Source organism: Bubalus kerabau, chromosome 8 (genome assembly GCF_029407905.1).
Source record: "Bubalus kerabau isolate K-KA32 ecotype Philippines breed swamp buffalo chromosome 8, PCC_UOA_SB_1v2, whole genome shotgun sequence".
NCBI lineage: Eukaryota > Metazoa > Chordata > Mammalia > Artiodactyla > Bovidae > Bubalus > Bubalus kerabau.
In genome coordinates, this window is record NC_073631.1 from 96,460,150 (window position 1) to 96,478,526 (window position 18,377).

Here is an 18,377-nt window from a genome sequence, read left to right on the forward strand (position 1 = left end):
AAATGAAGCTATGCATTCATAAACTATGTACTGCTTTTGACAGCTTTTTAATTTTTTAAATTATATTTTTTATTGAAGTATAGTTGATTTACAGTATTATATTGATTCCCGGTGTCCAGCACTACTGGAGTGGGTTGGCATTTCCTTCTCCAGGGAAACTTCCTGACCCAGGATAAAACCCAGGTGTCCTGTATTGCAGGTGGATTCCTTACCAACTGAGCCACCAGGGAAACCCCACAATAATTCGTATTTTTATAGATTACACTCCATTTAAAGTTATTACAAAATAAAGTCTATAATTCTCTGTTCTGTACAATAGAGTTTTGCCTGCTTTTAAAGTTTGACTTTTCATCTCAGTTATATGCATGATATAGTTTGAAAAGTCAAATGGTTCTACATCTTTCCAATATGGAGGATAAGGACTTAGCTCTTTTTCACTCTACCTACTAGGAGGAAAGAAGAAGTGGAGTGGGGAGGAGTCAGTAGTGACAGTTTTGAAAGCTGGAAAGCAAATGAGTGATATTTAATTTGACAGACTTGAAAACCTAAAAGTTTTAGCCGCCAATAGGGAAAACTTACATTGCAGCACCCCTAAAAGCTTCTGAATTGGAGGCAGCAGCTACTTCAGAAGGTAGAAATGAAAGCAGGAGGATTGGTCTCTGATCCCCTGTCTAACTGAACATTCTGATGACTGCCCTTCCCAAATCTGGATGTTGTCAGTTCATTCTCTAGAGAAGGCAAATAGAGGGTCTGTAGCACTTGAAGGCAGTATCTTCTGGCTTCCTGAAGTTCATTTTAAGAAGTTCACTATCTTTCTGACTATTGAGTTTTTGTAAAAATGCTCCTTGACCCACTCCAGACATTTGAAGGATTGTCTCTTTGTCCCCAGAATTTTGAAATTTAACAGTGATGTATATGGGGACTTCCTTGACAGTCCAGTGGTTAACACTCCCACTGTAGAGGGTGTGGGTTCAATCCCTGGTCTCCCTGGTCAGGGATCCTTCATGCCACATGGCCCAGCCAAAAAAAAAAAAAAAATCAAAAACAAAACCAACCAAACAAAAAAATAATGATGTATATTAACGTAGGTCTATTTTCATCCGTTGGGTTGGGCACCTAGTGGCCCCTTTCATTATGGAAATTCTCATTTTTCAGCTTTGGGAAAATTTTTGAGTTATTTCTTTGATGAATCTTCCCTCCCCACCTCTAGTTTTCTGTTACCTTTCAGGCACTCGTGTTATTTGGTCTTCTTGGACTGATCCTCTAATTCATTTTCTTTTCTATTTTTTTGAATTAGATAAAAAAATGTATTGAAGATCTGAAAAACAATTCATAAGAGATTGACTTTTCCAGAAAACTGCAGCTACGAAATCCATTGAACCTATCATGTTAAAATGTGCATTAGACACAACTAACACAAAATTGTAAATCAACTATACTTCAAAAACAGAAAAAAGAAAGAAGCCACCATTATTCAACAATCTGAGAAAGATAAACTGCATCTTTCCTATTTTTAATATTTGCTTTTTTTTGGGGGGGGGGTCAGTGCAGCTTGTGGGATCTTAGTTCCCCAATCAGGGATTGAACTAGGGTCCTCAGCAGTGAAAGTACAGAGTCCTAACCAGTAGACCACCAAGGAATTCCTAATTTCTCCCTCTTTTTATTTATTTTTAAATATTTTCTGTTAGTATGCTTTCATTTTAAAGGTCTCATGTTTGTTTTCTGAATGTTCACTTCTTAGAAACAGCATGTTCTTTCACAAATACAATATCTTAAGTCTCTGAGGATATTAATGAGTTTTGAGGGGGTCATGATTTCTTCTTGAGGCATAGCCTCTGTTTTCTCCCAGTTGTTTTTTTCTGTTTGCTTATGTTGGGCTCTGTCTTCCATATTAAAGGTTTTCTTTTTGTTTCTGGTGACTTTATCTGCTCATACTGAGAGTGTGGCACTAAGTAGTTCTCTGGAAACTCTTCGAACGTAGGTGTGGTCTTCACTAAGGGTGATCTGGCCGGCCTATTTCCTTGGGGGAACTCTTGATGTTTATCTTCAAGTTTTCTCTATTGGACTGGTCAGATACCTTGGAGAAGTTCTTCCAGTCTCCTGCAGGAAGATACATTTCTGCCTGTCAGGGTCTGGAAGCTGAATGAGCCAGGTGAAGGAAGAAGTTCTGTAGTCTAATTAGCTCAAGTCAGTTCAGTTGCTCAGTCATGTCCAACTCTTTGCGACCCCATGGACTGCAGCTCCCCAGGCTTTCCTGTCCATCACCAACTCCTGAAGCTTGCTAAAACTCATGTCCATTGAGTCGGTGATGCCATCCAACCATCTCATCTTCTGACATCCCCTTCTCCTCGTACCTCTAATCTTTCCTAGCATCAGGGTCTTTTCCAATGAGTCGGTTCTTCCCATCAGGTGGCCAAAGTATTGGAGTTTCAGCTTCAACATCAGTCCTTCCAGTGAATATTCAGGACTGATTTCTTTTAGGATGGACTGGTTTGATCTCCTTATAGTCCAAGGGGTTCTCAAGAGTCTTCTCCAACACCACAGTTCAAAAGCATCAATTCTTCGGTGCTCCGCTTTCTTTATAGTCCAACTTTCACATCTGTACATGACTACTGGAAAAACCATAGCTTTGACTAGACGGACCACTGTTGGCAAAGTAATGTCTCTGCTTTGTAATATGCTGACTAGGTTGGTCATAGCTTTTCTTCCAAGGAGCAAGTGCCTTTTAATTTCATGGGTGCAGTTACCATCTGCAGTGATTTTCAAGCCCCCCAAAATAAAGTCTGTCACTGTTTCCATTGTTTCCCCATCTATTTCCCATGAAGTTATGGGACCAGATGCCATGATCTTAGTTTTCTGAATGTTGAGTTTTAAGCCAACTTTTTTACTCTCCTCTTTCAGTTTCAAGAGGCTCTTTAGTTCTTCTTTGCTTTCTGCCATAAGGGACGTGTCATTTGCATATCTGAGGTTTTTTATATTTCTCCCAGCAATCTTGATTCCAGCTTGTGCTTCATCCAACCTGGCATTTCGCATGATGTACTCTGCATGTAAGTTAAATAAGCAGGGTGACAATATACAGCTTTGATGTACTCCTTATCATAAACTAAATAGTTCATAAACCTGCGCTTAGTCATCCTGTTTTCATTATGGTATTTCCACCTTCAGCTGTGCCTAGTGTCCCTCAGTAATAAGATGGAGGAAGCAGGTGTGTAGGACGAAATTGAGAATGGGTGAAGAATTTACCCTTATGTGTGGTCTCAAGCAAAGGATGGTGCCTGGATAAAGAAAGGATGAATATCAGTTTCTTTCCAGTGCTCCAACTTCTTATGTTTTGTAACCACATCCCATTGAAAAAGTTCATTCCCTCAGTAACCAAGTCTAGTGGCCCTCCAGGTAGGCAGCTGCTGCCTAAGACCTTCAACACACGCCAGGTGGTTGTACCACAGCTCCCTTGTGCATTAGGGGGAAGAAAGAAATCAGTTACAGAGCTGCTAATCTCTTCTCCGACAGCTGGGGGATGAAGCTCTGAGCTGGTTCTTTATAACAGGAAGGAAATTATGAAAGCCAGAGTGTGAAGAGAAAGCTTAAGAAGCCCTTGTGTCTGGTGGCTTGTGGGCTTTGTGGAAATGGCAGTGCTCAAATGCCTTCTAACTCAGTGTTACATACAAAGTTTGAAGGCCAGGATACAAAAGATTCAATTCAGGGTAGGACAACTCCACAAATGAACAGATTTCCTAGACAGTAGTAGCACTGGGAAGGAGATCAGGGCAGGTGATTTCTCCCTCTCCTTTTTGTCAGGGAAAAAAGAATCACTCCAAATCTAGATGTCCAATGGCCTTCTGGGGTTGTCAGGGCTATCAGTTACTCTCTGAACAACCATAAACCATAAGATCCCCTGTGCTTCAGTTTCTCTGAGAACAGAGAAGAAATGACCCACCCTATAATCTGTCAGAGTCAACTGTACTTGAATTTTTTTCAAGTATTCTTTACATAGTTAAAATCTAATAGAACATGCAATTTGTCTCCTGCTTTTTAACTTATTTTATCACAAGCATTTATTTCCCTTTATCATTAAAAAAAAAAAGTTTTTGGCCAACTTAATTTTTTAAAGATTATAACCATTCTCCTGGGCTCCCTCCCAGGTAGCTCAGTGGTAAAGAATCTGCCTGTCAAGATAGGAGATACAGGTGCAAACCCTGGGTTAGGAATATCCCCTGGAGTAGGAAATGGCAACCCACTCCACTATTCTTGCCTAGGAAATCCCATGGACAGAGGAACCTGATGGCCTACAATCCATAGGGTCGCAAAAGAGTTGGGACATGACTTAGAGACTAAATAACAACCATTCCCCTATTGCTGGACATTAGTTTCAGATAACTTGTCATTATTAAAAGTGAAACTGCCATAAATGCCTTTACATTTACACCTTTTAAAATAAATTTTAAATTTAAAAATACAGAAAAATAAAGTAAAGAAACCCAAAAAACTCACCCCAAATCCCATCACTTAAGGAAATCACTATTCGTATTTTAGTTAGTATTCCTCTTTGCTGATATATTTATCTGAATTTTACATTATATCCCTGAAACCGAGCAAGACTCTGTGGGACCCTCTTTGGGACAAAAGCTCTTCCGTGTCCTCTGTTTCTTGTTTGTAATTAAAAAAAAAAAAAGACTTTAATCTTTTAGGTATTCCCCAAATTCCAAACAGCAGGCTCAAGCATTTAATAGGACAATAGAGTCACAGGACTCACAGTTCCTCCTGAAGAAATACAGATAATAATCTGATACTTATCTCTGAGCTCCTCTACAGAACCTAAAACCCCCTAACCAGGCAGATGATGGTGACCACATGCATGTGACCACAAGTATGCGTACCCTAGACACGTTGGAACCAGAAGGTTGAGATTCCCCAGACATCCAGACATCATCCAAACAATCAGAATAGTCACACATTGTCAGCCCTCACCCCAAATTTTGTTTGACATCTGGGTTTGGGTTTTCTTGAACACTAGCTCCCTCTTGTGCCTGGTACTCTGTAATAAACCTTTCTGTGCTCCAAACCCTGACATTTTGGTTTACCTCTTTGTGCCACTGGCATGCAAACTTAGGTTGGACATCTATGTGAATTCACAGAATGGAAATTCCCTGGTGGTTGGGTGGTTAGGACTCACTACTTTCACTGCTGAAGGGCCCGGGTTCAATTCCTGAACTAAGATCCCACAAGCTGAATGGAGGGGCAAAGAGAAAAAGGAGACGAAAGAAAAAGAGAAGTAACAGGGCAAAAGAATTAAGCTTAAGGCAACGTGTAATTCTTTTGTCGTTGTTGTTTAGTCGCTAAGTGGTGTCTGACTCTTTAGCCTTAAACTTTCCTACCTAGTAATCTCGAACTTCTATTTTTTTGGACTGATAGTCAACTCTAAGCCCAGAATGTTCTAGAAATCACAGCACGTAAGGTCTTATCTTATTCTTTCTAAAAACAAAGCCATTAAAGTTCAGAAAGGTGTTAGGGTTCCCTTTCACTGAGGCAGAAAAATCAAGTCACTTTAAGCCTGAGGCCTGCGCTCTCCCCACGTGATGCCGCTTTTCCTTTACATGCCTGCTTACGTGATCTTAGACTAGCACACGGGGAGGAAATGTACACTGTCAGGGTAGAGAGCCCTTTCTTCCCCCACCTTCCCAGGCGGAGGGTTTCTAGCGTTGTCTCCCCGGAAGCCCCAGTTCCTCTGGAGACTCTTTCTCATGTCCTTTGTCGTGTCACCCGTTCTCACTCCGTTCCGTTAGTCGCCTGGACTAGACCTCCACTGCTACTACAGAATCCCGCTAGCCGGAAGGCGACAGGGACTACAATTCCCAGGGGGCATCACGGCCCCGTCCTCGGCAGCGCGCAGTGGTGGTCGGGGGCTGAGGTCCCACGGTGTTTTCGCCGCGTGCGGCCCTGAGCAAGCGCACTACAGGTTCCGTGGCACCACGCGCGCGAGCTTGCCGGGTCGGGAGGGGCGGGGCGGGGTGGGGAGGGAGAGGCCGGGGCTGGCTGGAGAGTTGGCGGGCGGGCAGAGGAAGGGGGTGGGAGCGGAGGCGATGGAGGGGAGGAGTGGGGGAATGGGGGAGGGAAGGGGAAGGGATGCGGGAGGCGGGGCCGAGCCGGAGCTAGAGTCTGAGCCGGCGGTTGCAGTGGAGGCGGTGATGTCGGTGCAGGTCGTGTCAGCAGCTGCTGCCGCGAAGGTGCCTGAGGTGGAGCTGAAGGACCTGAGCCCCTCCGAGGCGGAGCCGCAGCTGGGACTGAGCACAGCGGCCGTGAGCGCCATGGCCCCCCCAGCGGGTGGTGGAGACCCTGAAGCTCCAGCTCCGGCCGCGGAGCGGCCCCCGGCCCCCGGTCCGGGATCGGGCCCCGCAGCGGCTCTCAGCCCGGCCGCTGGGAAAGTGCCTCAGGCGTCGGCCATGAAGCGGAGCGACCCTCACCACCAGCATCAGAGGCACCGGGACGGCGGCGAAGCCCTGGTCAGCCCCGACGGCACCGTCACCGAGGCGCCGCGCACAGTCAAGAAGGTATTGGGGCCGGGCTGCCTCTTTCGGAGAGGGAGGGTGGTGGGGAACCGCAGATCCTCTCGGCGCGGCGGCACCACTCTCCACGCCCTCCCTTCTGAAGCTGGAAGTAGAGACATCTCCTTTCCCCTTAAATCCGCTCTCTCAGAGATGCCCCCACCCGGGCCCCAGTGCTGGGGGGCGAAGACTCCAGGTGGTACGGCCGTACTTCGCTGGGAATAACATGGAGGTAGCGCCCTCCCTTACTACTTGGAATAGGCTGGGAGAGGAGAGGCACCTCGTATTACACCTTTCTGTACTCCTAACCTACTCCCTTGTGTATTTTCCAGACTGTCGGGGAGAAGACCCTGATGGTGTAGAAAAGCCTTACTGCTTCTGAGAGTTCACCCAGTAATAAGGGTTGAAAGAGCTTTTCCGTTTGGACATCTTTTCTATTAGGAGTAGTTACCTCGCGTTGAGATCCTCAGTTGTCTGGTTTCTGTACAGCAGATGACTCTCTGCCTTTCTGTGGCCAGGCGCTTCCATCTAGCAGTACTGATACCGTGCCCTTCATTCCACATACTGTAGGATCCTTAGGTTTTCTCTGAAAGTAGAAGGGTAATAGGGTAATGGAGAGATTCACTTCACTCTTCTCTTCAGAGGTTTGTCCTCTCAGCTCAGTAGTTGGTCACCAGGATTGTTAGACTGTGTATGAAGAGAATGATTGTTTTTATTGGTTCTTTTATTATGGTCCGTAAGTGTTAGGAAGAAATGCTTCTACTTTTGGGAAAGGCGATCACTGTCAGATTTTGTCTCAGCTGCCAACTTCTTTCAGATAGTTATGAAGAGGCAGTAGTCTCAGAACACCAAGGAGTAGATGTGCCTGAATGTTTGATATTCTCAGTATTACCCTTGCAATGATTATCTGTAGTGTCTGTCCTCTCAGAAAGCAAATCAGTACAGAGAAAAATGGCAGATATTGCAAAAACAGGTTGTGGATTATCGCTGTAATTTCTGAGGTATTATGCGAACATGGTGATATACTGGGTTTTTCGTTTTGTGAATGATTTATCAGAACAGCAAGAAAGTGATGTGAAATCTGCATTGGTTTCACTGTGCAGGACTCAGCTGAGTTGAAACCTTGTATCGAGCCTAACTTTGATTGTAATAGCCTCATTGTTAAGGTGTAAATCAGAGAACTCTTGCATTCTAATTACTAAAATATAGTGATAATGTCAGAAGCAAGACTAAAGGAATTTGTTTAATGATGCTTTAGGACAGTGTCTTTCTCATTTGCATTATGAAACTCCTCCTGGCAGAATTATTGGGGGAAAGAGAGGCAGCATGGGCACCATGGCTTCCCTTGTGGTTCAGCTGGTAAAGAACCTGCCTGTAATGCGGGAGACCCGGGTACGATTCCTGGGTCGGGAAGATACGCTGGAGAAGGGATAGGCTTCCCACTCCAGTATTCTTGGGTTTCCCTGTGGCTCAGCTGGTAAAGGATACACCTGCGATGCGGGAGACTTGGGTTCGATCCCTGGGTTGGGACGATCCCCCACAGAGGGAAATGGCTACCCACCCCAATATTCTGGCCTGGAGAATTCCATGGACTGTATAGTCCATGGGGTCTCAAAGAGTTGGACATGATTGAGTGACTTTCACACATTCAAACACACATAAGCATCAAAGCTGGTAGTACCTAGATATGAGTCTGGAAATCTGGAACATTTGTAATTAGTTGAGTTGCTTTATAACTTTGGCCAAATTCTGTGATTAAGGGTCTTTTTGTGTAAAATGTACAGATTAAATCTCGAGCATAATAGTGTTCAACAAATTGCCTTTATTTATTTGACCTTGCCATGCAGCTTGTGGGATCTTTAGTTTACCAGGAATTGAATGCTGGGTCCTACCAGTGAAAGCTCAGAGTTCTAACCACTGGACTGCCAAGGAGTTCCCCAACAAATGGCCTCTAGAACATGGGATTTACAGTGCAGCAGACCTGGGTTTGAATCCTAGTACCCCTACGAGCTAGCTTTTGGGTAATTTCTAAATTCTCTGAGTCTTAGTTGTCTCTTTTACAAAATGAGGTTACTGATACGATTGAAGATTAGAAATATTTGTAGAGGACTTAGTGTTGAACTTGGCACTTATAATAAGGGCTTAAGAAATTATAGCCATTGTTAAGAGTTGATTTTATTTTTTTCATGGCTTAAGTGAACCACCATGGCTTCCTTTAAAAGGTGTGTACAATTTAATGGCTTCTATGTAAAGCAGTGAACAACACGACAGGCCAGCATATCAGCCTGTTTTTCCTAATTCTAGATGTATTTCTTGACCATTTTCCTTGTTGCTGAACCACCTTCTTCCTGTTTTTCCAGCATTAAAATGTGGGTCCCATGATTCTAGATTTACTCAGCAGCCTCAAGGCTATGAAAGACAGGGCTGAGCTTGCCTTACAATGTTAATTGCAACCAAAAAACAGCTTCTCCACTGGAAGTTAAACAGGTGAAGCTCTGGGCGAGGATGCAGCCCTGCGACACAACTGCAGGCATTTCTGAGCGGCTTTTAGGGGGTAGAACCTTTAACTTTCTTGACATTGAAGTAGCTCAACTAAAACAAGTGCGCGAGACTGACCTTTCTTAAAGTTGAAAGTCACCTCTCCAAGGGACTGCAGTGTGATTTTGATTTGTTGAACCTTTCCAGATTGTTTTTTTAGTGTATTTAAATAATCATTCTGACCTTCACTCCCTTCTGCTTTTATTTAATGTAGGGAGGGACTGGAGGTATTAAGGATTGAAATAGCTGCCTTTGACCATGTAATTGATGACTGTTGCTCTCATTTTTTAACTGTCACATACAAGCTTATTTATCTTAAGCTTAGTTCCCTCCACTAATGGTTTCCCTTACTCTACTTGTGTATCTGTCATTAGTTTTCTTAGTACCATTACTCTGTTCAGTCACATGAGGGAAATAAAGTTTTTTATAAGAGTTAGAATTCCCAAGTGCAGCATTTAATAAGAGTGAACATATGGTGTGCAGCTTATTCAGTCCTGTCTTATCTTTGGCATCTACCTCCATCCTGTAACTTGTGGTGCTCTGGGGACAGATCTTGTCACTGTGGCTGTCATATATTTCTATATAATGTCTTTCTTTGTAAGTGAACTCAACAAACCAAAAATCTCTGTAAGAAGTGATCTGTGAAATAGGATGATACGGTCCACTGTGAATGCAATAGAAATATTTGAGAGGATTTCTTTCCCGTGTTCTTGAAAATGGGCTAATAGGAATGTCATACCACAGTAGAGAAAGCAATGTGAGAGAGAATTTATTTCAGAAAAGGTAAAACTTTCTGATGATAAATCTGTGAGCTTAAGAACCACAGCTAGTTTGTGCTTACATCAATATCAGTAATGACCATGTTCAAGCAGATTCTTTTTTTTTTGGCAAGGGAATCCACCTTGTGCTGGCTTTGTTGCTGTCAGCAGAGAATGAGTTCAGCCATGCTAGCGCCTTCTTGTCCTGAATTCTTTAAGCTCTTTATTTGGTTAATTATGGATTACTAAAATGGAACCTTTTGGATATAGTCATGGGAATGCAAGAGCAGTTTTGTTCCTTTTGCCAGTTAGGAAAATACAGCCTTGCAGAATGTTCAGTAAGGCAGTTGGCAGATTGACCCTAATAACAGTTACCATTAATTGGCCCTTTCTTTTTTTTTTTTTTCCAATTGGCCCTTTCTATGCCAGGAATTGTTATCAGCATTTTTCTAATCCTGACAGCTACACAATGAGATATAAGTGGCATTATCTCCATTTCACAGATAAGGAAATGAGGTCCAGAGAAGGCAAAGTGCCTTGACCAAGGTTATACATCTAGAGGGGGGCAGAGGTAGGACTTGAAATCCCTGTTTTAAGCCTTTGTTTCCAAAGCCCATTTCTTTTTATTATGCCACACTGACTCTAACTTCTTAGTTGCTTGGTTCTGGCTTTCTCTCAGAAGTCTTTCAAAATACTCAGTGAACTCTAAGGTATGTCTCTCTGATTTAAGACTTTCAGTTCAGTTCGGTTCAGTCGCTCAATCGTGTCCAGCTCTTTGCGACCCCATGAATCACAGCACGCCAGGCCTCTCTGTCCATCACCAACTCCCGGAGTTTACCCAAACTCATGTCCATCGAGTTGGTGATGCCATCCAGCCATCTCATCCTCTGTCGTCCCCTTCTCCTCCTGCCCCCAATCCCTCCCAGCATCAGGGTCTTTTCCAATGAGTCAACTCTTCACATGAGGTGGCCAAAGTATTGGAATTTCAGCTTCAGCATCAGTCCTTCCAATGAACACCTAGGACTGATCTCCTTTAGAATGGACTGGTTGGATCTCCTTGCAGTCCAAGGAACTCTCAAGAGTCTTCTCCAACACCACAGTTCAAAAGCATCAATTCTTCAGCGCTCAGCCTTCTTCACAGTACAACTCTCACATCCATACATGACCACAGGAAAAACCATAGCCTTGACGAGACGGACCTTTGTTGGCAAAATAATGTCTCTGCTCTTTAATATGCTATCTAGGTTGGTCATAACTTTCCTTCCAAGGAGTAAGCGTCTTTTAATTTCATGGCTGCAATCACCATCTGCAGTGATTTTGGAGCCCCCCAAAATAAAGTCTGACACTGTTTCCCCATCTGTTTCCCATGAAGTGATGGGACCGGATGCCATGATCTTCATTTTCTGAATGTTGAGCTTTGAGCCAACTTTTTCACTCTCCTCTTTCACTTTCATCAAGAGGCTTTTTAGTTCCTCTTCACTTTCTGCCATAAGGGTGGTGTCATCTGCATATCTGAGGTTATTGGTATTTCTCCTGGCAGTCTTGATTCCAGCTTGTGCTTCTTCCAGCCCAGCATTTCTCATGATGTACTCTGCATATAAGTTAAATAAGCAGGGTGACAACATGCAGCCTTGACGGACTCCTTTTCCTATTTGGAACCAGTCTGTTGTTCCATGTCCAGTTCTAACTGTTGCTTCCTCACCTGCATATAGGTTTCTTAAGAGGCTGGTCAGGTGGTCTGGTATTCCCATCTCTTTCAGAATTTTCCACAGTTTATTGTGACCCACACAGTCAAAGGCTTTGGCATAGTCAATAAAGCAGAAATATATGTTTTTCTGGAACTCTCTTGCTTTTTCCTTGATCCAGCGGATGTTGGCAATTTGATCTCTGGTTCCTCTGCCTTTTCTAAAACCAGCTTGAACATCTGGAAGTTCACAGTTCATGTATTGCTGAAACCTGGCTTAGATCATCCTAAGTAAAGAGTAAAACCAAAGTAAAGAGGATCTGAGTCAGGACTTTACGAAGAGGATAGGAAAAAATTGTACAAATGTAGAATCTCAAACAATTATAAAATTATGAGAGTGGGAGAAGAGGATCTTATATGTGTGTATAAAAAAGTGTTTCAAGATCAATGATGCATTTTCACATTAGTAATTGATAATTAGAGATGTATTCTTATTTTTAAAGTTATGAATAAATCAGAAGTGCTAGAGGACTATGCTCCTCTTTCCTGTCCAGCTAACATTTTCCTTGTTCTTTAAGACTCAGCTTCTTTATGAATTGATCTATAAGGAAACATTTTGAAAATTAAAAGGGGAAGCATACTGTTATGTATTCCTGCTGTGTCCCAGGCATTGTATTAGAGCTTTACACATAATATTTTATTTAAGCCTTTTAAGAACTGTCTGAAATAAGTTGTATTATCCTTGTTTTATTGAGGAAACTGAGGGTTGAAGAGATTTTGTGTCAAGGTTATACATTTAGTAACTGATATGAGCCAACAGAACTCTAATCTGTTTGACTCTCATGCCCAAACTCCATTGCTTTTCAGTTGAAGTATTTCTCTGTTTAAAGCTTAGACTGCACTTTTAAATCTTAGTTAATCTGTATATTTTTGTGAATTTTCTGTTATTTCACTAACGGCCATTTCTTTTTATTTACTGAGTTTGTTTAATGATCTATCATATATCTATGTCAACATTTATGAATTTTCTAACAAGGCATCCTATATTTTGTATAAGTATAATTTCTGAAGTCTACTTTTCCTGGGAAAGATTGAACATTAAGAGCTGTTTCAGGAGGTTGTTCAGAGCTGAAGTTGCAGTTGTGTATTTAATGTCTTGAGGGAGACGACTTAGGTCCTAGCGTCCAGTTAATAGAAGAAATGGAGAGTTCCTTGAAAAGGGAGAGTTAGTCTTTGTCATTTCCTTGGAAGTTTTCCCCTTCCCCACAGTAAAAGAAAAAAAGAAAGGAAGAGATTTGTTGGGATTTTCATTCAGATTTTGTTCTTTCTTGGTAGTCCTAGGTAGTCCTTGTTTAAATAATTCAGAGAGGGACAACTGACGTGGATGGGAGAATAGTGTATCTTGGTGTCTGCCCCGGTCCACCCCCTGCCACTGTGTTCAGGTGGTATGCAGAATTACAGGAGCTGAGATTCCACTCCCCCAATAAGAGGTTTAGTTAGCTTGATCAGGTTTCTATGGAATTTGTAGGAGCTTTTTACAGTCTGAATGACCTATGGCCCCAGATTTGATGAGAGCTGAGCAGAGGAGAAAGCAGTGGACTTCTATAATAGTTGTAAGTAAAACTACTTTGATTAAATTAAATCACTGAAGCCAAATGACGTGTATGATTTTCAGTCATACACTTCTGGAACTGTATTCTGCCACAGTTGAGTTAGCCATTTTCCCTCTTGGATACTGCGTTAATAGCTGATGATTTCCTATTCTTTCTTTTTTTCCCCCCAGGAGTCTTATCAATAGAAATGGGTTGGTTTAAAGCACCTGGTTCTTCTTAGCTTAGAACTTAAATTAAGGAAGGGTATAAACTTAAAATAAGGAAGTGTATAAAGGTCCTTGAATTGGCTAGTTGAGTTTCTCTGAGTACAAATCAGGCTTTTCCTTAAAGCCGTTCTGAATACTACAAAGCTTTCATTGACAGTTAAGTATGCTGACACTTAAACTGGCTTCATCTTCCCTATAGATTTATCTCCTACTGTGCTCCAATGTGTATCCTTCTATTCATTCTAAAAGATTTGATTTGATATTGTTGACTACCTTTTCTTGGAAACTTTTATCAGCTTCAGTTATAACTCATTTACAGCTACCATTTACTGAATATTTACTCTCTTCCAGGTATCTCTCTATCTCATTTAATCCTCATAATGACCATCAGATGAATATTATTAGAAAATAATATTATTATTTTACAGATTAGAAAATGCAGGCTCAAAGAGAGTGATTAACTTGCCCAGGGCTTTGCCGGTCCTTGATGCCTTTGGGATTAGTGAGATGAAGCACTGCCCACAGCAGTAGTGGGAGGCTTTGCCACTCTGCCAGCCCCTTACTTTTCTGATTAAACTCCCAGTGAAACCTGCTTAAGTTACTCCACCTGGGCTGCTGAGATTACTCTGCAACCATCTGGACTCCAGGATCTAGTCTTCTCCAAGGGGAAGCCTCATTCCCTGTTTATTTTAGCCACTGCCTGATGCCCACCTCAGTCACTATCTGGTGCCCACCTCAGTCACTACCTGATGCCCAGTCAGCCATTGTCTTCCTAATACTCATTCCCTTACCACTCCCTTAATCCTCTCAGTCAGCCCAGTCTTCCCAAACCTTTCCACTATGTTCTGAACAACTTGCCCATCTATTATCAGCATATCTTCTTGTAGCATCAGCCTTTAGCAACAGGATCAAGTTACAGGGGCAAACGTGGCAACTGGCACCCTGAACTATAATTGTGCAGCCCAGGCTGCAGCAGCTCCTGCTTGGCCTAAAGCAAACATGACGTGTTTCCTAAGCCCATTCTGTGGTGGTGTTTTTAGCTGTGTTGCCCTGGAGCAGGTTCTCTGCTCTGAAAGCTACCTCATGTCCTTCCTATACATTCTTTTTCTGTCCAGTTCAGCCAGAGTTGAGTTCTGTTCTTTATGGAACTCTGAGAGGTACACTGGTTGAACCTAACCATCTGCCTTTTTAGCTGTCTGTATCTATGGAGCTGAGTGTTTGCTAGAGAAAATCAGAGAACCAGGCAGATCGATGTCACTATAAATTCATAATCATCAGCTTCATATGCTTGATCAGTGTTGCCTAGTAACATCATACATTCTCTAGTTAAGTTCACTTTAAGCCTCACTGCAAATAATTATTTAATATGGTATCTATTTACTTCTAATTGCAACTGTTTTAAAAACAGTGATATACCCTCTACTTGTTATAAAAACAGAAGCCACCAAAAGAGAATTCCTTCATCTTTGTACCTCCCAAATCTGCAAACCTGCCTGCATTTGGGGTTCATCTTTTTCTCCTCTCATGTTATGATAGCGGAAGACATGTCTTTGATTTTGTCAAAGAGCAGTCCCTCCACAAGAGCTCTAATCACATTCTTAGGTCTTCTTAAAGAACTTCTTTTGGTTATTTCCTCTTTCTACCAGAGCCTTTCCTACAGATTTCCTTGCTGTAATCTCACCCATTTTGAAAACCCTGTCCTTTGACCCCTGTATCTGCTTTCTTTTACTGACCTATCTTTCTGTTCTGTTACCCAGCTGAGTTTCTTAAAGAAGTTTTCAATGTATGCTATATACACTTTTTTCCTTTCCAAAGACTTTTTTAAAATTAATTTTTTGGAGGATGGGCTGTGCGCGTCTTCATTTCTGTTCACAGACTTTCTCTCGTTGCGACAAGCGGGTGCTGCTTCTTGTTGCAATGCATGTTCTCTTTGTTCTCAGTGCAGTGGCTTCTCGGGTTGTGGAGCACAGGTTCTAGAGCACCTGCTCGGTTGTTGCGGCTCACAGGCTTAGTTTCCCCGAGGCACGTGGAATCTTCCTGGACCAGGGATTGAATCCATGTCCCCAGATTCTTAACCACTGGACCCCCAGAGAAGCCCCCTAAAGGCTTTTAAAAAAATATATGTATGTATTTGGCTGAGCCAGATCTTATTTGCAGTACATGGACTGTCAATCATCATTGAACTTGAGAGATCTTTAGTTGTGGCATATGGGACCTAGTTCCCTGATCAGGGGTGGAACTTGCACCCTCTGCATTGGAAGCACAGATTCTTAGCCACTGGACCACCAGGAAGTCCATTCACAGACTCTCACTCACTCCTACTTGAATACCCTGACTCACACAATGCCCTCTTGCTAAAGTTGCTAATGTCCATCAGATTGAGAAGAGTGGCCATCTGTTTTTTTCATCCCTCATCATAACAGACTTCTTGGCAGCATTTGACACCAACTTCTTATTAAAACACTCTCTTCTGTTGTCTTCCATGACCCTCCTCTTTACAAGTTTTCCTTTTATTTCTCCAGCTGCTCCTTCTCAGTCTTGATGGGCACTTTCTCCTTGGTCCCAGGCCCTCTGCTCTTTCCATTGTGTTTTTTCCCTGTCATCCATGGTATTCCTGTGCCTTTAAGTATCATCTATATACCAACAACTCCCCAAATTATTTCTTTAAGTCAGGATCCCTCTTCAGAATGCCAGTCTTGTGTGTGTGTGTGTGTGTGTACAAATGCCTACTTTCAGTTGAGCTTCAGAACTAATGTCAAAGATGGAACTTTTATCTCCTGTCTGATCCTTATAATGTGTTCTTCCTGTTTTCTTCATATCAGTAAAACGGTATTTACATTATTTTTCACCTTTTTAAAAAAAGTTTTTAATTACACAAGTAATGCTTGAATATATTCTTGTAAAATAATTCAGTCTAATGAAGCAGACTCCTTCCTTGGCTGTCAAACAGTCTTTTCCCCTCCCCAGAGACTTTTGCTGTCAATTTATCAGATTTTCATTCATATTGTACATAGAGAAATTGGTAGTTTTATAATAAGTTGTACATAGATAAAAGCACATTATGTATATATGTTGTATTACAGGTTACTTTTTCCACTTAACAGAATGTCTTGGAGCTTTTTATATCAGTACATGTATATGAATCTCATACTTTTTGACTGCTGAATTGATTTCCAAGGTCTATAGCTTTGTTGTTTAGTAAACTTTTTTTGTTGATGCACATTTACTATAATTTTTATATGCTGTAGTAACTATCTGTATGCATTCTCTCTGTGTAAATCTGTTAGTGTTTCTCTAGGATAGACGCCTTAAAGTAGAATTTTGGAGTTAAAAGATATCCACATTTTAAAGTTAATCCATAATATTATGTTGCCTTCCAAATCATAGTACCATTTTACACATCAATTATATAGAAACCCTTTTACTATACCTTTACCAATACTGGATATTTTTACATCTTCTATGAGAAAAGTTAAAGTCACTCAGTTGTGTCCAACTCTTTGTGACTCATGGACTATAGAGTCCATGGAATTCTCCAGGCCAGAATAGGAGAGTGGGTAGCTTTTCCGTTCTCCAGGGGATCTTCCAAACTCAGGGATCGAATCCAGGTCTCCCTCATTGCAGGCGGATTCTTTACCAGCTGAGCCACCAGGGAAGCCCAAGAATACTGGAGTGGGTAGTCTATCCCTTCTCCAGGGGATCTTCCAGCTGGGGTCTCCTGCATTACAGGCGAATTCTTTACCAACTGAGCTATCAGGGAAGCCCAACAGGAAGTTTCTATTACAAAAGTCTTTTACTGTTGTTTTTATTAGTATTTTTCTGTTTACAGTGAGGCTGAAAATATTTTCATGAATATATTAGTAATTTATATTTTTTTCTTATAATTGTCTATTCATATTCATTTGTTAACAGATATTTATTGAGGACTACTGTGTGCCAAGTACTGGGGATTCAGCAAAATAGATAAAGATTTCTGTGCTATGAACTTGTCTTTTTCATGTTGGCATATAGGAATCTTTACATTTTTTGAATATATTTTTTCTGGCCTCACAGCGTGTAGGATCTTAGTTCCCCCCACTAGGGATCTAACCCGCACCTGCTGCAGTGGAAGCATGGAGTCTTAACCAAGTCCTAAGGGCTGGGTGGCCAGGGAAGTCCCTGGATATTAATTCTTTATATATATGTTGCAAATGTTTTTTCCTACTCTGTTTTTTGTTGACTTGTAACTTTGTTTATATTAAATATTTTCATGTAGTCAGATTGGTGAGTTTTTTTTTTTCAGACTTTAAACTTTTAATTTTGTATTGGAGTATAGCTGATTAACCGGAGAAGGCAATGGCACCCCACTCCAGTACTCTTGCCTGGAGAATCCCAGGGACAGGGGAGCCTGGTGGGCTGCCGTCCATGGGGTCGCACAGAGTCGGACACGACTGAGGGAACTTAGCAGCAGCAGCAGCAGCAGAGCTGATTAACAATGTCATGGCAGTTTCAGGTGACAGTGCAGGGGTCCGGCCATGTGTATATACATGCATCCACTCTCTGTCAGTCCCCCAAGCCCCATTTTTTCTTCTATGGTTTACATATTTGTGTCTTAGAATGGCCTTTCCTACCCCAGATTTATTAACAAGTTATTTTATATTTTCTAAAGCTGTTTTCATGGTTGTGTTTATTATTATCTTTTGGCTTCAGTCCATCTAGAATTTATTTTTGTTTGTAATGTAAGGTAGGGACTATTTGGAGTGTAAAAGGTGAAAGTGAAAGTTATATCGATCAGTCGTGTCTGACTCTTTGCGACCCCATGGACTGTAGCCTACCAGGATCCTCCGTCCATGGGATTTTCCAGGCAAGAGTACTGGAGTGGGTTGCCATTTCCTTCTCCAGGGGATCCTCCCGACCCAGGAGTTGAACCTGGGCTTCCCTCATTGTAGGCAGACGCTTTACCGTCTGAGTGTAAGATAGCTGTATTTGTCCCCAAATAAAATTCAATATTTTACTTACTCGGGTTTGTTCTCTCTCCTCCCTCCCCCCACCCCCCA

The 18,377-nt window shown here is 42.1% G+C and overlaps 1 protein-coding gene across 2 annotated transcripts in view; it reads left to right on the top strand.

Moving 5' to 3' along the window:
* Positions 1 to 6,133: 6,133 nt before the first annotated feature.
* AHCYL2 (adenosylhomocysteinase like 2) overlaps positions 6,134 to 18,377 on the top strand; it is a 187,632-nt gene continuing 175,388 nt past the window's right edge. For both annotated transcript variants that reach the window (XM_055590877.1, XM_055590879.1), the window contains exon 1: positions 6,134 to 6,548. In XM_055590877.1, the coding sequence (XP_055446852.1) occupies positions 6,186 to 6,548 (363 nt within the window). In that variant the 5' untranslated portion in view covers positions 6,134 to 6,185. The remainder of the gene's footprint in view (positions 6,549 to 18,377) is intronic.